This window comes from Apteryx mantelli, chromosome 3 (assembly GCF_036417845.1).
Source record: "Apteryx mantelli isolate bAptMan1 chromosome 3, bAptMan1.hap1, whole genome shotgun sequence".
NCBI lineage: Eukaryota > Metazoa > Chordata > Aves > Apterygiformes > Apterygidae > Apteryx > Apteryx mantelli.
Genome location: NC_089980.1, coordinates 94,600,425 through 94,623,498, shown reverse-complemented (window position 1 = coordinate 94,623,498; position 23,074 = coordinate 94,600,425). Strand labels below are relative to the sequence as shown.

General features: G+C 36.8%; 1 protein-coding gene across 19 annotated transcripts in view; it reads left to right on the top strand.

Moving 5' to 3' along the window:
* Nucleotides 1-23,074, top strand: part of KLHL32 (kelch like family member 32) — a 171,453-nt gene that overhangs the window by 46,373 nt on the left and 102,006 nt on the right. For all 19 annotated transcript variants that reach the window (XM_067293968.1, XM_067293967.1, XM_067293966.1 and 16 more), the window contains 2 exons: nucleotides 6,488-6,576; nucleotides 8,723-8,903. In XM_067293968.1, the coding sequence (XP_067150069.1) occupies nucleotides 6,554-6,576; nucleotides 8,723-8,903 (204 nt within the window). In that variant the 5' untranslated portion in view covers nucleotides 6,488-6,553. The remainder of the gene's footprint in view (nucleotides 1-6,487; nucleotides 6,577-8,722; nucleotides 8,904-23,074) is intronic.

Here is a 23,074-nt window from a genome sequence, read left to right as displayed (position 1 = left end):
AGTCCCCTTTCTTCAGCCACCTCTTAATGAAAAGTCCCTAAACACATACTGGCTTTTCTCTTTTTCCCTTCCTCCGACTGAGCAGGATAGCTGTCTCATTCAGAGCACATGGTGAATGCACAGTGTGTAAAACTAATATTATACAAGGAGTTACACCCGTTATTTCCTAGTTTGAGTGTTTGAATGCACAACTTAAGTAGTGGTTCTTTGCTCTGTTTCATTGAACAGCTGTGCAAACGGTTTTGCTGACACAGTGCAGGGAGGGCATGGAAGGAATGAGCATCTCAGGAGGGGGGAATAATTTAATAACTGCTGCCTAAGGTGTAATTACCTTAGTAGAGAGAGAACTCATTTTTTTTGTCAAACGCTATTTTATTTTTGTAATAACACATTTAAAATCTGGATTTTCAAATCACTTCATTTCTCACTTATCAACAAAAAATGTTTATATCATATTCCGTAAATGAGATCACATTAAGACTGATTGTAACTCAGTTGTTATGTAAATAAAACAAACATGAAAAATTACTGAAGAACCTTCCCACGTGATATTTATTTCATATAAGCTTGAATTAAATAGAAAAAATGTGGATGTTTTCAGGCATTATTAGTAGACTGTGGTTTCTATTATGAATAATTTATGCTTTTGTAAGACAAAACAATTAGAAAAAAAAATTAGTTTCTTAGGCCCCAAATCTAAAAGGCAGAGTTCATGCACAGAATTAATTCTGTGGTGATCTGAACTGTGGCTTAAATGCCTCTGTAATATTGGTTATGTGATCTGAAAAAAGCTTATTATTTAATTGGAGGGAAAAATAGTGAATTTTGCACATGAAAATTATTTTCAACAATAAACCAGACTACATATGAGTTTTGTTTTGATTTCTGTCTCCTCCCCCCATGCCTTAATCCAGTTCCTATTCTGCTGTCATGTAGTTTTGAGATTTAATCAGAAGTACTTTCTTTCCTGTATTTCATTTCCCTCATTGATGCAAAAAAAATACAATTATGACAGTCCCAAGTGTAACTGAAATTCTCTCATTCCAGTTGCCTTGGATGCCTTCTGTGTAAACCTTGAATGTGCTATTGACTCTTTAAGATTAAACTAATTTAAATGAATGGGAGTTTTTTCTGAGAAGGACACGTGTTCCACCAGTAAATACTTGCTGGAAATAAATTGCTTTGTTTAGTATTTCTAAAACAATTTTATAGTCAATTAAATTAAGGGAGGAAATAGTGCTTAAATGAGCAAATAGTTGTGGATTTTTTTTTTTTAAACCCTTGGACAAATAATTCTTGAGCTACACTGCTAATTTAGAGAAGAAGCACAGCTTGACAATATACTATGGATGCAGTAAAGTGGCCTATTGCTTCATGATTTCTTGAACATCAAACTGTTTTTGCTCTGCTGCTTCATAATGCTGAGGAAGAATATATAAAAAGACTGACGTTTCATGAGGCTGCCACAGAACAAACACTGTTTTTTTAAATTGGACACTTCATTTGCATGAACAGTGTGATTTCTTTTGACTTGCATATCTTTGAAATTCCGAGATGTATAGTGCTTTCCAGGAAAACTACAGGTCTCCTCTCCCCAACCCCTGTCCCTCCTGCTCCGCAGACTATGGTTAAGCTTTTTCAATGCTTACTACATCATTGATGGGTTTTTGTTTGCAAACTGTAAATTTTTTGCACTCTTTTTGGATAAGAATGTATTAATGAAACAATTGGAAATCTTTTTAAATTGAAATATAATAGGACCAGCAGTTAGAAGTCTTCCTCATAGACTTGTAAGAATCAGGTGTCTCAAAGGAATAATATGCAAAAACATTTAATGGAAAACTTAGAGTGTATCTCAAACCTAAGATCTAGTTAATGTTTGTTGTTTGGCCTGTATTTTTTCCTGTTAATCTGTCCGATGTAATGGAATAGGTCACTAGAACAGAAGGATTTAGGTGGAATTACAGTTTTCCATTTAAACCAAAAGTCTTATTCTTAAATTGATAAACTAATCTTTTAAATCGATTTAATTATTGAACGTAGTCAAATAGAAAGACAATAGTCTGTTTTAAACATTATAACACACAGAATTCTCTTATGTACCAATGGAAGTTAGTTTACATAAAGAAAATAGATCTAGCTAACTAGAAAATTAAGCTCTTGATATGAAGGCTTTTGGTACCTGAGAGTGGAAAATTCTGGATTTAAAAGAAGTGCAAAGGTAGAATTCTTGTTGAAGGTACCTGAAGTCTAGGCCACTATTCTCCAGCTAGATAGGTAGTGCAGGACCTATAAATCTGAGTTAAACATTCTTATCTATAGGCAAACCAGAGCAATTTGCAGCCCACCTATGACTTATTTCAGAAGTGTACTGTAATCTTTGGAGACTGCTCTTTCAATCTAAATATTACCTGTCTGCATCTAACACTGAATTGATAAGAACTTCTGGAAAAACTGGATTTTGTATAAACTTGAAAGTTCAGTGGAATCTTTGCACCACCTGCAGTGGCAGATGCCTCTCAAATAATTATTAGATTACTGTGTTGTCCATGATACTGATGTTAAAACAATATAATTAAGAGAAATACTGAATGTGGTACTGAGTGGTGGTACACAGGTGGTGCTTATGTGCCCCTGACTGTACTTGGCCTGTGTGTGGCTTGTATATGAAGTAATACTTTGGTGGGGACTTAGCTCAGTGTATCCATGTGACAGGTGGAGGTGCTGATCTCCTTTGCACGAATAAATACACCAGAATCTCCAGTGACTAAAACTTTTGAGCTGCAATAAATAATGCAATATTTCTAAAACAGAACTATGCAGAATTGATCAAATGATTTGCAAGTTGGTATAGTATCCTCTAGCATGTTTGTTTGTTTGTTTGTTTGTTTGTTCTGTTTGGTCTTGGTAGAAAATGTTGAGGCATGCTCCACTAGCACTTGGCAGGAGAAAGCCTATATGGCAAAATTTAGAAAAGATGGATTTGTCTGGGAACAAAAAACAGGGAACTCAATATCGAACTGTTCGGATATTTTGTTTCCTAAAAGCAGATGCAATAGCTGTTTAGAAGGAGCATTTTCCCCTTCAGATCTTGGCCCTTCTACTACTTCTCCCATTTTCTTTCACTGCTTGTTTTTTGTGGGTCAGAGAGTTTGGAGCTCTTGAGAAGATCAGAGAAAGCTTAAATTTCTTCCCTACTGAGGCTGGCCTCTGGCTGGTGTAGGATTCCCCAGCTGCATCCAGTAATACCAAGACTGTTTGACATCTCTTGACTTAAAGAATTAGCAGATTGGAAAAGATAAGGAGGAAAACTTTAATAAAGTTTTTCATTGTCATGTTTATAAAAGTGTGAAGTGGGCTCCACTTCTTTCAGGAGAGTTAATAGATACATGAATGCCTGTTTTTACTGTGCCTTGATGAGTAGGAAGGAGTTTGGCCTGCCGAAATTCAGCATAGTGTGTATGGAGAAGTTTAACAGTTCGTTTTGCTGTGTTTCTGGTAGTACCAGTTCTGGATCATGAGGGGGAAAGAAATTGAGAGAAAATATTTAGTATGCTGTCTGTACTCAGTGGCCCAGTTAGGCCTGTGTGTGGAGGTGCCTATGGATCTGATTGTAGAACGGCATGAAAACAGGCCGAACAGCGTGGAAGGAACAAGGCAGCTTCTAGACATCTTTTGGCAAATCTTGCTGAAAGCCACTTGAAAATGTTATCAGGGTCAACAAAGAGATTTTTCTTACTCTGAACTTGAGTACTCAGCAGAAGAATGGCTTTCTGGCTTCATTCTTTATAAAGTACTAAGTTCTGTTTCCCTGAGATTGCTAGAAATCATTTTGTTCAAACACAACGTGGAAGTGGATTGCTTAGACGTAGACAGTGACTAGAAAACCAAAGCACTTTGTTCTTTATACTTGTGCAGGTATATTTTGTGTACGTATTAGATATATGTTATATATTAGTATGCAGGTATATTTATCAGATATTCTGAAGGACTGCGCCGGAGGATTCTTTGTGCCAGTGTGGATAACGTCATCGTTTATGTAGATGTCATAATAGTGTAGTAGCTATGGATATTAGTTCTGTGTTAGAAGTTCTGGCATAGGACTTATGCTGTTTATGGACATAGTTAAAATGTTACTGTATACCAGTCAAGTTAACTGTTGGGTCTCTCTTCTTGGTATTGATGCAAAGGTTGAACTTAGAAGCCTGTTTCAGCCTCCCAGATGTTGCTTTGACCACATCCGGGTATGTACAATAGCAGGTACATTGATCAGCAAATGCATTTGGTGCATTAGTTGTTAGCACTTGGACTGCTAACAATCTACTATGTTTATCTGTTTTTACAGGATACAGTGAAGTTGTCTTAATATTAACAACTAGAAAACTGAGTTGATGGCAAGAGTGAAAATGTTCTGGATATATGTTGGGAATCACTGCATGCCTGCATCAGTCTGCTGAGCATCCAGCTGAATTATTGGCCTAGTTCCTCAGTGAGCTCACCCCTTTGCTCATCATACAGTCTTTCGAAAGAGAGGGGAAAAAATATGGGAACTTTTCCATTCTTCACACTTCATTGTATTGTCACGTTTTGTTGACAGTGAGTTGTATTAAATAATCCACGTATGGTTTAAATAAGCAGCCAAAGTAGCATACTTTGTTTTGATGTTTTCTATTGAAATCTGTTTTTCTTTTATACCTGACGTATGAGGCCAAAATGTCATGTGTCAGCTATGCTGGCTGTTATGTCAGTAATGAGAGTATCTTAACACTTTGCCATACAACCCAGTTTCCAATAATTTATTTCTTTGGACACTTCAACTGTTCAGGCTGTGGTTTTCTATGCCAGGTGCCTGTCCCAGACTGAAATTTTTGAAGCCACCATTTTTGAGAATGAAATGGAGAAAAATTACATTTCACCTAACCTAAACCCACAGTTGTATCTGGGTTGAGTGGCTGTTATTTCCTCTGGGTCTTAGAGCAAGGACGTGAAATCTACAGAGAATTCTCAGGAATGTTTCTTCTGTTGTCTTTCTGAAAAATCTGTCTAAACAAAGTTAAAATCCTCTAAAAATTGTAGCTCACGCGTGGTTTGTTCAGTCCTTCTACTGCTGTCGTGCAAGTTGACAGTGCTTAGAGAAAGGTAGATGTCACTGTGCCTTTCTGGCAAGCAATAACTGTAGTTTTGTCTGTATAATGGAGAATTGTAATCCAGAGAACAGGAACTGTGATTAATGTTCCTTTTGTGCGGGTTACTTGATTGTTTGTTTCCTTGTGAATGGCTAATGACTCAATTCTGCCTTCCCTTCACACATCTATTTTTGTGTCCCTGAAATAAACACAGCTGATTTCAAAGTAAAACTACCAGTCAGTATAAGATTAGGGGGCAGAATTAAGAACAAATTAACATAAGCAAAGAACTAGATTGTTTGCCTTTTTTGTTAATTTGCTTAGTAACACTACAAAGAGATGGTTGTGCTGTTTCGGCATTGAGCTTGGTAAAAGCCACTGATAGCACCTGGAATGGGTGCATCACTTTAATCTGGAAGCAGAAGGAAAAGCTTGCATTAGAGGTAACTGCTTTTACAGGAACCCACACATCAGCCAGAAGAGAAGAAAAAGTTCTGTCATGACTTAGTAAGGTACTGGGAGATCACTGTGTGGTATCTGTAATAGTTTGACAACTTTTGGAAATAATTCTGTTAAAGCATCCTCTTTGTTGCAAAAGCTACCTTCAGTAGCCATTACTTAAGTAGTGTAGGTTCATTGATACAGTGATTTTAATACTTTACCTTAAAAAAATCCTATAGAGTTAACAGATCTGATCATACTGTTTGTATTTGCTGAAAGGTTTGTTTATACCCGGGTTGTCAGTGGTATTTGGTCAAAGCACTGGTTAGTAAATCAAGGATATTGCTAGGGAGAAGAGGGAGCTGTGTTTTGGAGTATACAGTAATCCTCGTTTTTGGTTGTGTTTTTAGGAAAAAATAATATAGTCAAAGCATGAGTTTAGGTGCATGGCAAACCTCTTGGAGCCCAGAAAGGCCTGTGAGCTGGCACTGTAAGAGATGTAAGATCGTATAGCTGTATTATTCAGGGAAGTAAGCAAATATGAACAGATACCTGTGGCCTGCTCTTCAAATTGGTTTGATGGGAAGATATTTCCCTCACTGCTCTTCCACCCTGTTTAAGTAAAATGTGTCCTTGAGTTTGCAGAAAAGAGAGATACCTCAAGGGTAGTAGGTGCAGGACGTTCGAATGGTGGGGTGTGATCTCCTAAAAAAGACTAGAGGAAAGACCACTTTCAGGCTACAATCAATCTAGCCAATATAGCTGAATATAGCTGAATGTGAAACTTTATGTTCTGTCTTCAGAAACAGATGAATTGGAAAAAGTTGCTCTTGAATTACACCTCCTGAAAGTATTGATCTTTAAGGCTGAGGCTGTGTATGCCTTGAATTTTAATGTGCCTCTCCTTTCTGTCTCTCTAGCTGGAATGCTTGCTGCTTTCTCTACAGGATTATAAACTTTGATATTCAGAAGAGCAAAACTGAAGGATGCCATCTGAGAGGTGTCTCAGGTATGGTACTCTGTAGCGTGCAGAATGTCATTCACATTTAGCATGATGTTTACCAAAGCATCAGTTAACAGATACTAAAAATGTGAAACTAGTGATTTTGTTCATTAGCTATTCATATTAGTACGTTTCCATGCTATAACCTGCAAGAGATTACTGGAGATGAATGGCAAAAAGAAAGCAAAGGGAAGTATACCTGGGACACCTGTGATCGATTTAGGTCTTCTAATCCCTTCATATGTCATCTTCTTTATGCCCTTGTCTATACTTGGAATTTTTGATTGTGGAAGCAATTGGCATTTTGCAATCATGCAGCTGGTGCCTAGTGATCATTTTTGATGTGTAGAGCGTTCCAATATTCAGGACATAGAGTGTTCTTTCCCGTTCTGTGAAATGGTTTCTAAGTATTCTCTCCAAACACATCTTTCAGCCTTACAGAATCTCCCATTCTTTCTCTTTCCCTCTTGTGGGGTCTTAATCACCCATACGTAGCTGCTAGTCTAGCCCTTTTCCTTTATTTGTATTGCCCATTGTCTCGGCAGAGAAATTGGTGTTTATAGTTTTTAGTTTCTGGGAGCACTTTCATGCAAAACACTGAGCAAAACTTATTCATCCAGTTACTCTTCTGCAGAACTTTCCACTAATCTGATATGCTGGCAGTTTCTGTTTTACAGAGTAGTTAACACTCATGGGCTGATCTGGGAGCTTGGAGATCTGGATAATATTGCTGGGGCAAAATGTCCTTCCACTCCAGTCTTCTTTTCCCAGCCATGCTTTAGCACCAGAAGAGGATCAGGAATTCCTTGGATTTTGTAGCTGTTGAGCACTGACAGTTTAGGGACAAAGTAGCCAAATAATGTTTGATAAATCAGTGCTTTCTCATTCTTAAAATCTGTTTAAACTGCCTTGTCTGGGTGTACATTCTACATATGTTGTTATGATAAAAGGTGAAGACAGTTGTGGTTTTTATTTCAGTTTGGTCATTGAATTGAAAAAAAGGGTTTTGAAATAGAGAAATTTGAAATTGAGAAATTTTTAAGATGAATTTAAAAATAATGGTTTTATTTTCATCAAAATTATGGTTCTGCCTTGTCCCTCCAGTCTGTTTTCTATTGAATGAAATAGTCATTTGACACAAAATGAAATGCTTTCATCTCTGGATGACTGTGACAAAAGCAAGAGGAATGAAGGACTTGTTTCACAGCACTGGGAGGGAGGCTAATAAAAATGTATATAAAGAGAAAACAGGTTTAAATATAATTAGATTATTACGCTTGCACAGTTACTCTTCCAGTTTTGTTATAGTCTCAGCTTCCTTAGAACCCTCCCCTGTTGTTCCAGTTAATAAAGAACGGGGAAACTTCAGGGTTTATTCTGCAGTTCTCCATGAATTGGTAATAAAACTGACAGTTAACCTTTGATTTCAGGTTCTTTATTGTTGGTGATGAGGAAAGCTGCATAAAAAATACAATTTTATTAGTTTTATCTTCTTATTTTTTAGTACAGCAAGTTGAACCTGTGACATTGCCTGACTAGAATAATATAGCTTAGTTTGATTTAGTCAATTTATTATAGAAATTACAGAAGGGAAATAATTGTTAGAAATAACTCCCTTGTATTTTAAAAGATTGCATTTCCTAATAATTGTCAATTAAAATATAAGTGGGATTCCACAAACAGAACAACTAAGAAAAAATGGTTTGGGTTTCTTCTTTAGCAAGTGTAGAGTATGTCCATATGTGAAGCCAAAAGCAATTAAAGAGAGGGTGAAATGCAGATATAATAGCTGTTCCTCTGTAACTCCACTTTGGACATCCTTCTTCCAGAATTGATGTCTTGGTCTTGGCTTTTGAAAAACTCAGGTAAGAGAATGGCAAACAGTGTGCAAGGATCAAACTTAAATAGGCCACCTAAGACTAAAGGTTGTCCTTTTTAGTAGGACTAGTTACATATGTATATGCTCCTTTTCACTAATGAATCAATTTTAGTTTTTGTCTGAGAGAATTTTTGACTCTTTTTCTTTTCCAGAATTGCTGAACAGTCTTGTCTTGCAAAAAGCTCTTACATTCTGCTGATAAAATCTATTTCTTTCCTACAGTTGTTGATAAAATCTTTCACCTTCCCCCCCCCTCCCTTTTTCCGTTTCCAGTGTTCAGGAAATGTTGACAGGTCAGAGGCTTTGCCAGTCCAGCTCTCATAATGATGCTGTCTTGGCAGCCCTGAACCAGCAAAGAAGCGACGGCATACTTTGTGATATCACCCTTATTGCTGAAGAGCAGAAATTCCACGCGCATAAAGCAGTCCTTGCAGCCTGCAGTGACTACTTCCGAGTAAGTCCAAAGACTTTTTGCTTTCTTATGCTAACGTTAAAAATGACCCCGAAGGTGGGGGAGAAATAGTTGTAGATTTTGTATTGAGGAAGATTTAAACTTACCTAGGGGAAATCTGGGGATTATTGCACACAGTGCAATAGGAAAGAAATGCAAGTAGACATATTAAGAACATAATTTTTTTATCCTTATTTATGATTTAGTCATGGTTTTTTCTTTTACAATGGAGAAAGGCAGTGCACATCTTTCTATGGATTTTATAACCCAGTCAAGTCTGAAAGAGGAAGATTGTTTTCCAGACCTCAAGCATTTAAGCCACCTGTGATTAGTGTGTGGGAAGATGGGGAGAGGAAATTTAAATGTTAATAAATACAGTTTTTATAGGCTTCAGAGTGGACTTCTGTAGGGATGGCAATGGCCGCTCTCAAAGAAGAGGCCATAGTAAGTTTTGAGCATAAAAAGTTTTTTTCAGATGCAAATGGTTCTGAAATGTAAAGGTTAAAATATTCCTTGGGAAATATGACTAAATCAGATACTCAGCATGGAAAACTTGCATCCAAATGATAAAATTGAAGTAACTAAAAAATGGAGTTTTCTAATAAGAACATTCTTTGTAATAGGCAATGCTACCAACCTTTGTTATAATGTACGTGTTCAAAATGCTGAATTCTGTAGTAGGTCTAAAGTAAGTTTTTAAGTAAGTCTTTATAGTGACCTCTTTGTTCTGTTAGAATAGTAATACAGTTTATGGCAACTGTACTGTATTCTTAATTTGTCTTTCTGTCTTGCACTCGCACTCTCTCTCGTTGTTAGAATTGAGATTCAGGTTATTCTGTATATTTAAGACGTACTGTTGACTTGATGTTATTTTCACCATGATGTCTTTGAGCAAATTGATTGCTCATTTTTTGAACTTGTCTGTATACTTCTGTGTTCTGTTACTGTACACTTTGTACTGCCATAGCTGTTAATATTGTTTTATCATGCTGCCTTGGCCTGCTGTAACACAGATTGTTCCTTTCCTCTGTTCCTCCTCTTTCCCCTAGTGCACAGAAAAGGAGGGATTTTGAAGTTCTGTAGCTGTAGCAAGTGGTACATACACTTGCTAATGGTAGTTATCCTACAGGGCTGTTGTTCTGGTTTGGTTGAAATACTTCAGCATATGATTCCTCCACACCTGTGACATACGTTGCTTCCAGAGCTCCTTATATCCAGTGCATAGAAACATCACAGAGTGGGCGCTCTACTGTTTGTTCCAGCAGGGTGGCAGGAACAGCTCCTGCCTTGGTCGTTTATTGATTGACCTTGAGATTTGGGGCACTGTGACTCACCATATTATCACTGTTTTTTCCAGTTGAGTTACACGGTATTTGCTGAATGGTTATTGCAAATTAAAGTCTTACTGCCCTACGGGAAAGAAAAAAGTTTTACAATAGGTCAAATTACTAATTGTAACATAAATCATTTATATTGAAAAGTATTGAGAGAATGACTTATGCAGTATTTAATAATTTGATCTGCCTCGGAATAGTTATAATTTAGTAGGACGTATTCTTCAGACTTCAAGTATCTGCTAAAAATATGGACCCCTTGCTTTCTGAAATCAACTGAACAATTTCTATTGTTAATGGACAAAAGCTTTGTTAGAAAATTGTGGAATGAGATTTATTTTCTGTAACAAGATGGCAAAGAAGTAGCTACTCAATATGTTCCTGATTCTGATCATTAAAAAAGGTAAATGTTGATTTAAAAGTAGGAATGTTTGTATTTAAACTGAGATTATTATTGTTTTTGTATCTGGGTGAATCTTGCCCAATTTGAGCTACCTGAGAGTTAGTTTTCTAAGGCTTAGAATGACACCGAGGCTTCATTCAGAGTCAATAAAGAGAAACAGGCACCTCCAAAGGATGATAAAGGAGAACAGAAGATTTATTTAAGGATTAAATGAATCACCATCTGGAAGTGCTGGATCTCTCTCCACTGCTCATAAAGGCTAGACTTAGGTGCTTCAAAATTAGTTGTTAAAATTGCACAAGATGATTTCTACCATTAGTTTTCCCTGGGTTTTCTTGGAGGAATTCTTGGAAAAACCTTGCAAATCATCCAGCCTTGCCATGAGAAACTTACCCTTTATTTTTGTGGGATTTTTTTCCTGTAAGCACAGGACTGCAGGCAATGGGACTCTGAGAGCCTCAGATATTGGGGTTGTCTTGAATAAAATTTTGAGATGACAACACTGCAAAAGAGTGTGACACAAAGAGCTTGCCTTACCTAACTTCTGGTTTCCATGGCTCATAGACCTGATTAAAACACCAATCTACCTTTGGCCCCATCTGAAGGGGCTGCCATCTGGTCCTCATGATCTCACAGATTACCAGAGGAATTTGAGTTCTTCACAGGGCTCTATCAGCATGTATGAGCATGAATTTTTATCTTTCTCTTTTCCAGCATTTGTAAAAACAGCTCGTACAAGATACTGGATGTTTGCTTTCTGTAGAGCGTTTTTATGGTTTTCTGCACATTTTGTGTCTATGTTGGCTTAGATGTAGCTACTGCTGAAATTCTTTTCTTGAAGAGATAAGTCAGTATAAATATGTCTATTTTACCATATCAGTTCCTGACAGTATTTTTAAAAAAGTTAGTCCTTGTGACTCATGATATGATATGCTGTAATTATCATAGTAGTTATTGGGAACTTCTCCAGTTTTGCAAATGTTGATGAACTGATAGTTGTTCTTGTTGATGATCAAATTTTTGTAGTCTCTTTTGTGAATTGATTCCTGATGCTGCTTTTAATTTTATGTTTCTATTCGTTCGATCTCTGTTACTGGAATTACTAGTGACAGTGAATTAACTTTCTTTATTACTTGAAAACTAATTTAGAGCTGAACAGCATGTTTTCTGCAAATTGCCACTTTTCTCTTCATTTTACTCATAAGAAGAATGTGTTAATATTTTAGACGGATGACTCAATGAGGGCCATGTTACAGACTGTGATGCAGGTGTTGGAGCCATTGTATGTGGAAGAGAGGGGAAGGTCAAACTTAGGTTGCCTCCTTATCAATTTTTCTTTGGAGGTATAGCCTGGTGGTGTAATCTTCATTTGCTTTTGTAAGACAAGACAGATGCCTGGGCTGTGCTTCAGCAAATACCTGAATTCTGGGCTTTGGCCAGCCTTCCAGGGTAACAGCGGGCCATTTCTTCTGCCAGTTGCTATAACTAGTCCTGCAGTTCCACCTGTGCTGCAGCTTCAGCATACCTGAGCATAGCATCTGATTTGGGAGGTTTACATTTGTCCATAAGAATGTTGTGCTTTTTTTCTTTACAAAACAACCCCCCAAAACTTGGGGAAATTGCATACAAAAACTACAGTAAAAATACAGTGTTAAATTGCAAGATTAGGCACTTGAAAATTAGGATTTGAAATTGTTTTCTGTATAGTATCTCCTGAAGGACCTCTTCTTTCAAAGTGAATTAGGGAATACAGAAGCCACCTTCACACACTCAGAGACTCATGTAAAGAATATGTAAAGAATAGTAAATATATATATATATTTTTATGAATTCTTTTCTAAGCAGGAAACAGCATTTTAGGCAAACTGTATGACATGCTGTAATTTGCAGTCTGTTGCAGTGAGACAAGAAGGTTGAGCTGGTGCTCATATGTGTGTTGTGATAGCTCTAGCAAGTGATTTCCCATTAAAAGGTTCTTTAATATTTATTTATTTATATTTTTTAAACTCTGGGAGCAAAATGAAATGTTACTGCATGACTTTATTAGCAGGCATTTATAGTGTTGGCAGGTGATTATATAACCTCAAGATTTTCTTGTACAAAATGCATCAGTTTTCCAATCTGAACAACTCCTTTTTCCATCCTTACTTTTCATTTCAGTGGGTTTATAGTCACAGGACTTGATTTTTCTCAGAATGATGTAGATTTTTCATGTAATCTGGATGATCAGGATTATGTGAATTAACTAGATTAGGTTTTAAAGCGTCAGTAATATTCTGCTTTTTCCACAGTGAGCATGTCAGTTCTTAAAAGACGTTATTCTCTGAAGTGAACCTAATGGATGTGAATATTCTGTACAGACCTTGTACTTGTAACTGTCACAGCTGATTCTTAAGCAGCTTATTTTCAGAGGTCTTTCAGTCCTATATCTTTCCTCCCTTTCAACAGATGATTTCTTCATGTACACTCAACATAGCTGATTGTTCCTATTTTGCCATTTATTGATTTATGTTTCTTGAGAAGGTTAGAGAAATAACTTTTATATAAAAATTTCTGAGGTATGAAAGATTGTAGGGTGAAAATAGCTTTCAAGGTCTTGTTATACATATCTTGTCTCTGTCTTGCTGGGTTTCAGTTTTTCTTTTAGAAAATATGTATGTTGAAGTCTTGCCTTGCAAAGGGTAAATTTTCTTTCTGTGCAGTGATCGCCTGTAGGACTTGCCCAATACCATGTTCATCAAGGTTATTATGAAAGATGCGGATGACCTTTTCCTAAAGAGGCGTTCTTTGAGCTGTGGTTCCAGCTCTCACTAGGACTAAGTAACTAGATAGATAAAGGTGTTCTAATTTTGTGGTCTATAAAATAGCTTGCAGAATTTGAAATACTTAATATATTTTCTTGTAGCTCTATGCAATTTTTCTAAGTAAAAACAGTCCTCTAAATCTTAAATCTGATTCTGATACTATTGGCTAAATTTTGGCACAATATGGTATTGTAATTTTTTGGGGTGTGTTCTCATGAAACATTGTAATGTATATAGAAGAGGATAACTAGAATTAGAACTGAGAGAAAGGGTTAAACAAAAAATGAAAAGCAGTAAGAAGCTAGCACAAAGCATGCCAGTTTTTCTACAGGAAAGCCAAACACAAGTGCTAAATGAACATATGCATTCTTTAACATGAGTAACATTGATTTAGATGGTATAGCTGCTTGTGTAAATGAAGAAGCAGCTATGATTTCATGTAAATTTTGCCTGAATCATAAAGAAAAGGGCCTCCCTGAGATCTCTTCCTGGCTCAGCAGTAGTCAGAACTGACACTAGTATAAAGCAATCAGAATTATCTACTTCTTTTGCAGTATAATGTAATTTTACTTTTCAGTACTTTACCATTTATATGCACATACCAGGTGAACAATATTTTCCATGCTATGGTAACCTGGAAGTGCTGTTATTCAGAAATTCTTTTTCCAGATAATTTTTTAAAATATTAGCGCTTTCCATTGGACTAGAGCTCATTGGACCAAATAACCTCTATTGTTTTTGTAGTATCTATTAATTGCTGAGTGTTACGTACCAAAACAGGCTTCCTTACTATCAGCTACTGGTGTGGGCTGCAAAATGTTTCTTCTTCTATGTCTAAAATTTTCCTGGGATCAGATTCATTCTATTTTCTCAGTTGGAAATTATGATACATTTGAGAAATGAAACTCTTTCAGCCATATGAACTGACAAACTCATCTCTGGTAGGTCTCAATCACATAGATTCTCTGCAGCATCTAACACTTTTTTCTAAACTATTGCTTAAGTTTGTTTCATTTTTTTCCTAAGCGTACAAAATCACTTCTTGTTAATCAACATATGTGCCATCTTATTTAAAAATAGTTACTGTAAATCCTTCAGTTAATACCCTTCATGAGGATATTGTTGCTGCTTGCTAGCAGGTAACTTGAAATGAATTCACATACAACTCTTAAGGCTATAACTTGAACCCGAAAGCTGTATTTTAATGAATTTGAAACCTGAAGTTCTAAGTTATTCATCATTGTAAACAAGATAATGCATAGAAAAAGGAAATGGAATTGAACAGCAGAAACAGCCAGTTCTGTTAATTTAAGCAGAATTTGTGGTTCGGTTGCATTTTCTTCTTGTATATAAGCTACTGCCTGTAAAATTCACAAATGTAGATGAGTACTTGGAGCAGAGCTTGTCTTGCTGGGGAGCTTTGAGCAACTCAGGCAAGTACAGGAATGCCCCTGTAAATCAAGCAATGTTATCCTAAATAATATTACTGAAACACTTGTGTTTATATATATATTTATTTATTTATTATAGAATACATATAATTGATAGCCACTAGAATATGTTAAACTTGCTAAGTCTTCAGTCAATTGTAAAAGTGTAGTTTTCACAAAAGGTGTGAGGATGGGGAAGGGGAAGGCATGGCCATTTCAACTACTAATAATATCCATACCACATCAGTTACACTTTCATTTTTCAATACTTAATGAAAAAGCAGAACTTGTGGTGTAAACACATTACTTGGTGGCTGCCTATTGACAAATGAGAATTCAGAGCTGTGAATCAGAGTCCTCCCTGAAAACTGGCTAATAATGGATAACTAACTTCAGCGGTAAGCTTCTCTTTCGCTCACTGGCATGAAGAACTATTGGTCAAAAAAAGACAGTGCTTGCATTCAGCTGTATTTATTTGTATATATTTAAGATACCACAGCGTATGGAAAAATTGAAATTGAACTAATTGAATGTTATTGGCCTGGGGTTTTTTTGTTTGCTTTTTAGCACAAAGCTAAGTGGCGAATTTAATCCAAGCTCATACCATTTGAATAAGTAGGTTTGCTTCAATGGAAAATCTTCAGGTTCAAGTTTGAATGGAGAGACATTCACAGACCCTCTCTGGGTCAGCTACTAACTCAGGAATTCAGAGCATCACCTTGAAACACAGAAAGCTAAAGTTCAAGAGCTAAGGCTTCTTTGATACCAATAAAAAAGAGAAATTAAGGTCTTATCTCCATAGATACTGGAGTGCTGCTTGCTTTTCATTAGAAAAATTGCCTAAAACAAGAAGCCTTGAAAAATCAAGTTTTTTGGAAAAGCTTCGCTCCTAGCATAATACAAAGGGGTAAATACAAATTAAAGAGCTTTGTTACCATATATTCAATAATCCAGTTACACTTGAATGCCACAAAAAGCATATTCATTCACTTAAAAAGATGATATAGGCATTGTCAATAGCTTTAGAAAAATTAATCAAATCACTGGAAATAATGCAGCATGGGTAGGTGTACATTGCTCGTTGTATAAAAGCCTTTCTAATCTGAACTTTATCTGAACAAGGTGTTTAGTTCTGAAGTATACGTAACAATGGTTTAAAAATGTTTTAAAGCCTTCTAAATAAATATTTTAATATGTTCTTTCAAAGTGGATAAAGTAAGAGAGTGCATCTGGGTCTCCCCCTCTCCCTCCCTCTCCCCTGCCTTCCTTCCCCTCCCTGCACTCTTTAAAAAAAAAAAAAAAAGAAAGAAAAACTTTCAAATTTCCAGCAGTTGTTATGCTGTAAGAGTAAATGTTTGTTGCTGTTCTCATAGTATTTAAATCAATTAATTGCAGTTCTGTCACTACTGGATGGTAGGCAATATGGTGTCTTGTTCTGCAAGTCATCCTTTCTATTTTTGTTGGAACTCCCTGTACAGTAAGTATGTGCACTGTGAGTAAGTATAGCAGAATCAACTCTGTAGTTAGTGAGATAGGCCCTAGTAGACTGTGGCTCACTGTCGGTAATTAAAATAGTGTTACCTTGCTGGTAAAGAGCATGTGGTGTTTGATAGTAACTATTCAATTGATGTCTCTTTCCCACTATATAAACAGGATGAAAAGGATTAATTGCAGCCTTGTTTCTGTAATTGCCAATTTTCTTTGCCATCTTCTCCTTTTCTTCCTCCAGGCTACCTCAGTTCAGTTTTACTGTATAGCTGTAGCAAGTATTCAGAAGCTGAGCTGGGCTTGGCTGTAGTTTTTGTGATGCTAGAAGAATCTGCCAATGGAAAGCCAATTTATCAGGACAGGCCTGTGGCAGAGAAGTTTCTTACCTGTTTTCTTCTTGGTCCCTAAGGTCTGCTGAAGAAGCCTTATGTCTTAGAATGTTGTTGGGTGCAGTAGACACCTCGTACACTTCACAGTCCTGAATAGTATTTTCCTGCAGAACCTCAGTAGAAATTAAAGCTATTCTTCTGTGGGCGTAGTGAAGCTGAAAACACCTCCAGGGCCAACCACCCAAGAAAATTATTTGGGCAGAATGTTGCTTTTAGTTTCAGTGAGAAGGACCCATATACCATTTTAATAACATGAGAAGTATCTGAAGAAAGAGGCAAGACTGCTGAAGAGCTAAAAATCTGGATCTTAAATTTGTAAAGTACAACACCACATAGCTGGTGTTAGGATACGTTAACATTATCGGAATAGCTTTTTTTTTTCTTTTGGATGCTCCATCAAAATTTGTTGCATTCCCCTTCATTTGTATAAGGAGAAATCCATCACAACGCATATGCTTGTGCCGTTTGTGTTACAGATTATGCTTGTTGCAAGTTTTAGAGGAAATACCTTTCACTGAGCTCTTCAATTGTTTCATTGTCAACAGTGCCATTTGCTGCGTCTTGTTAACTTAACAACTTCGTTTTAGTAGACTGAAATGTGATATTGGCTAATTGAATTCATGTCGCTGTAGGCCCTCATCTAATTAAAGGTTGGATTTAGGCAGTGAAATGTAGAGGTTCTACCATACTGAACGCTTTTGTAGAGCGCTGCTGGTTGCTTATCTTACGGCAGGATTTAATCTCCCTAAGTCAACCTGTTTTCAAACTTAAACATCTAAAAATCTGTCTTAAGTCCCAATCCACTCTGACTGGATGACATAATGTACAAGTGACAAATGAATTTAACTGCCTGTCTCTTTAGGAAGCTGCCTTTACAGTATTGGTTGAGAACATAAGAATGGCCACACTGTGTCAGATCAAGGGTTAGTTCAGTGTAGGATAGTCACTTTAGCAGTAGATATTTGTGATGCCTGGAGAAAAGGAGTAATGTGACATGTCCCTTAGAACTCTCCAGCAGCTTTCAGCTCAGGGCATTTCCTGAGCAGGATGTAATTTCTGTCTATTTAGTAACCCTAACCCTAGATAAGTCTCTCTTCCAAGCATTTAACCTGTTTCTCCTTGAACCTGTGTAAAATTTTTCATTGACTGTTCTCTGGCAAGGAAGCTCATTGCCTGCAGCATGAAGAACTACTTTTTGTTTTATTTTGAATCTGGCTTCTGTTAGCTCATTTTGTTCCCTCTTTTTTTTTTTTTAATTGGAAAAAACAATGCACCATCAGTTCTTGAGTATTCTTATGGCGCTCAGTTATTTCTTTCTAGGTTGGAGACTACTGACTTACTCAAATGCTTTTCAAATGGAAATTGTTCCATGTCCTTGATCATACTTTGCACCCTTCTCTGAAGCGTTTCCAGCTCTAAAATATCTTTTGTGAGATGAGGGTAAGAGAATTGCATGCAGTGCAGACAAAGCATAAATTTCTGCACTGCCATGGGGTTGTTTTGTTTTCTCTTTCTTGCCTAACAGTTTCTAAACTTTTATTTCTATTTTTTTATTTTGACTGCTCCTGAGCACTGAGATGACTTTTTCATGGAACTCTTTCATACTCCAAGACTTCTCTCCTGAGTTGTAATGGTCAGGTGGGAACTCATCATTTTCTATGTGAAATTAGGATTTTTTTTTTTCCTCGTGTGCATCACTCTACATTGAATTTCATTTGCTGTTTTATAGACCAGTCCCTCTATCTCATGTGATCCTTCTGTGGTTTATCATTATTTTGTTCATGTCCTTACTACACTGAATAGCTTTGTCTCAATGGACTTTCTAGCCTCACTGCTGTTACCCTTTTCTAGATCTCTTATGAATATGTAAAACAGCCCAGACTCCACTGGAGACATCACTCCTCTGTGAGAACTGGCCTGCTGTCTTCCTGTCCTCTGTTTTATGTCTTCAGTCACTTATTTATCCAGGCAAAGATGTTCCTTCCTTTCTCTCTTGCCTAGTTTGCCTTAAAGGCCTGTGATGAATGACTTTGACAAAAGCTTTTTGAAATTCTACCCTGGGGACTGTATAAAGCAGAAATACGATGGCTAGGGCTCAGCATAGTGTCCACTTCACCAGTGGGCTGGAGAAAGTATAGTTAGAATCCAGCTTGAGGATGTTGGACAGGATGTGGCCATACCCAGATGATTCTGGTCAGTGTGAAGAAGATGGGGGTGCAGAGGTTAAAGAACAGGCACCCTTGTTGAGCTACGACATCTATTTTAGAGTGTGCGTGTATTATATGCAGTAATGTTGAGTTTTCAAATTATAGTTGTTATTTTTACATGTGTAAAAACTATTTTATGTTTTTGTATGTGTGCAAAACCCCAAATCCAGCAAACTAGTTACCATATTGAACATTCCCAACTACGAATGAAGTCAGAACCAGGTCTTCCAAGGTTATAGGGTACTGCCAATACAAGTAGGCAACAATGTACATAAAGCTCATTTGAAATCAAAATTACTGGATATGAAGGCACCTTACAAAATGTCTGCCTGTGTTTTTAGAAGTTCTTATGCCTGACACTTAAGAATCTATCTTGCAAGAGTTAGTTAGATTTCACCTGGAAAGGGGTAGATGTAAAGCCTATAGAACTTACAGGGATAATAGAATTGACATCAGTGTGCTCTTTTAGCTTGGAGGGGATTTTTTCATCAGAGATGAAGGAAAAGCCAAAGGATAAATGAGCACAGCCAAATGTACAGTACTAAAAATAAAATGAAGATACAATTTTAGAGAGTCATTTGTTCCAGAGGAGCTAGCTGATGGAGGGCAGAGCTCAGCCAATGATGAAAACTACTGTGACAAATGACTTTAATATTAAACACAAACTTGGTTTTATTCAGCAAACTGTTAGGCTTTAATTACTGTTTTAAGTTTTCTCAGTAAAGTGATGTGGAAAACCAAAGAAAAAATGGTCAATAAACTGGTTTTACGCTTCAGCTTTTGTATCAAATAATTGAATAAATATGTTGGTGAGAACTAAGTGCTAGAAAGTGCTATAGTCGTAATGGAAAATAGATTTTTTTTGTTTTAAGGATCTGAAGGGGTACCTAGTTCAACCCTTCATAAAGTGGACCATTTAAACTTGCAACACTTGGCTTCTCATATACCAGGTATGCTGTTGCAGTCGAGTTACAGATTGGAAGATAGTTGCCAAGGTTTGCTGTTAGTTCGTACATTTGGATTTCAGTGAGTAATGACATTTGCGTCAACACTATAAATGGCTTCTTAAGAAGCTACTTATAATAATAACTAAGATTAAAATTCTTAGTGCCAGAAAAACGGATTTTACAGTGATGCTACCTACAGATCCAATGCTGATATGAATAGAGACTATGTTTTTATTCTCTTACATATGTTAAACTCTTGCAGACAGTGTGAGAGAAAAATGGATCAAGCAAGTGGATGTTCTTAATTTTTGAAATCATAAAGGTTATTAAAGAAGCACAGCTGAAATAGAGTGTTGACTATATTAGATGAATTTAAGCAATGGAAGTGGAGTGGTAATTTTCAGTATGTAGAATGTAATGCGTTAAAATGAGTATTACTTCACCTATAGTACTTGAAGTGGAATACAGTTGGAACAAGTGTTCTGGGGTAGCGTAATCCCTTTCTAGTGTTAACATTTTTTGAGTTTTTTTTTTTTTTTTTCTCCCAGCCATCATGATCAAAATCAGATTGTAATCAAAGTTCTATAGGAATTCAAGGCAGTTGCTAAGAATTAAGTATCCAAAATTACGTTCCTTGTTACTGGAAGTTGAAGAGTGCAACTGTAATCTGTAACTTGGTAGCTCTCTAAATAGAAAGCTCAAATCCATCATGTAAGACAAATTAAAGGACAAAACAAAATGTGTTTTCCTTCTTCCACAATAATACTATGGAAAGTGGGAAGAAATGGGAGTCTGTAGTTATAGTTTTGCTTTCTACTTCATCAGCTTATATTTTCTCCCAGCATTGGAAAAGACCTGCTTAGTCCTCCCACCATTCCAGAAACATCTCCTCATCTCCGGGAATTTTGAGGGTGCAGTTGGATGATACAGTTACATTGATGTAAGGGTTAGTGGCAGCTTCCCTTGTCCTTCCCTGCTACAATTCTTGCTTTAGGATGGACACTTCTTGGCCTCACAGTGAGTCACTTCAGAGAATGTACAAAAATTTTGACTTTTCAGCTAGTTCTCTGATAACCATGGGTGAAACTACCAGCACTGCGTACAAAGAAGAGGAGGGACAGAGGGCATGGCCAGCCATTCTGCTTACAGTTGCCTGTTGGATCAGTTTAACTGTACAGTCTGACTGTACCCAGAAGCTTCACTGGATCTGCTCTGCTTTAAATGGGTCTCCTACCCCTCTCGGGACTCTTCAGTCTGTTTTAGCTGATCCTGCTCCACTGTTCCGATGCAAGTCCTTTCCCTGCTATTTGAAGGGACTTTGAACTTTGACAGGGTCAGTGTGATCCAGCCTGTCTGAGGACATGAATCGTCCTTCTGCTTCCTGCAGTATTATATTGCTCCAGTTCTGTTGGATGAAACCTTGCTGTATAACTATTTAGTTATGGCTCATGCACTGAGGTGGGAAACTTGTCTTGATAGCATTGTATGTTATATGCTTTTGAAAGTACCCCCCTAAAAGACATCAAGAAAGTCTTGATCAATTTTTTTTTCTGCCCCAATAAAAAAATCACAAGAAGGTTTGTTTCCCTAAATGAAATGTACTGTGGTTATTAAAGTGCTAGTTCAAGAGCTAGCTGACTTTTATTTGAGTTTTATTTTGGGCTTGCTTTTGATATCACTTGCTAAAATCATCAAAGGAACAATAGGCTTATGTACTCACTGGGAAGCATTAAACCAATTTAAGCCAGAATTTGCAAATGTGACTCATACTGTTCTGTGCTTGACTGGAAATGCTGGAAAAAAATCTGTGTTTTTAGTTAATGCTGCTTCCTTTATATTCCAAAAGGCAAGTCTGTTTAAGAGTGAGTGTTATTAGGACAGACTGTACATTACTGCATATTTCTGCAGTGCTTTGCATGGTAGGGTCCTTGTGATTCAGTTTTCTCACTTCTGCCACAATAATTTTGGCATTCAGGACCACCGTTATATGGTATTCAAGGACCACTAAAAATGACTCATTTCTTTTGAAATAAGGGAACTAAATGGGTTAGCTGTAGTAGTTCACTGCTAATTTTCTTTTATTCTGATATGAGGTTGCAGGTGACAGTTCGAAATTATTTTGTTTCCACGGCAAAACTTGGGCTGCTTTTGAATATAGGTCTTTCTGGTGATGTAACAAGCCGTTAGGAATAGGATGCTACAATCTGTCCTTTTTCCTTGTCCCAGATTATGTTTGTGCACCTAAGCGGAAGCTTGGAGAAGACATGCTATGTTCACTATTAAAAGTATGACCATCAAAACATGAATCATATATGAGGCAGATTCAGCCAAGAATGTAACTTGCTAAACAAAAATATAAGTGTTTGTTGCTATTTTGACTGTGAGCACAGAACCTGTGCCTTGTTACAGTCAAGAAAATCCTTTCATTTTTGCCAGGTCACTCCCAACATATGTGCACTATACAAATAGGGAGAAACACCACATCCTTAGCTCCTGCGAATAGTAAATCAGGGTAACTCTTTGCTTCCATTTTTTCAGACCATTTGGAAAAGAATTTTTATTACTTGTTTCTTAAGATAATAAGAAAGTGGGGTTTTTTTGTTTTAACAGTGCAGTGTAACAAATGCATTTCATATATGATTGATCTGGTGTATTGCACTCTTAGGTGCTGTGTAATCATGGATCCCTGTCTGACACTGAGATACTGAAAGAAATGTTAAAGGACTGATGGAAATTGCTACACTAACAGTAGCATGTGAGACTTTAGTACGTAAAACTATATTTTGCTGCTCAGTTTTTGTTACTTATGTTCATTTCTTTAAATATATCTTCCCTTAAAATATGAATGATGTTTGACCTTTTCATCTTTCAGCATTCATTTTAGATATATGGCAAAAGCTTAAAAACAATATTTAGATAGATTTCATTGAGCAGATGTATTACTGCAGGCTCAGTTATCAATGATTGACATTAGGTGACATTTTTGCTGGCAATTTATATAGAGCTTGTTCAGGAGAATCATGTAATAAGCCTCTTAATCATATTTCATGCAGTTGATATTGATGGATATGTTTTTCAGAGTGCAGGAGACTCCAGAGGACATGGCTGACAATTGATTTAGGATAGACAGGCTTGAAATGGGAGGAAAACAAAGCAAAATATAGCATGCTAG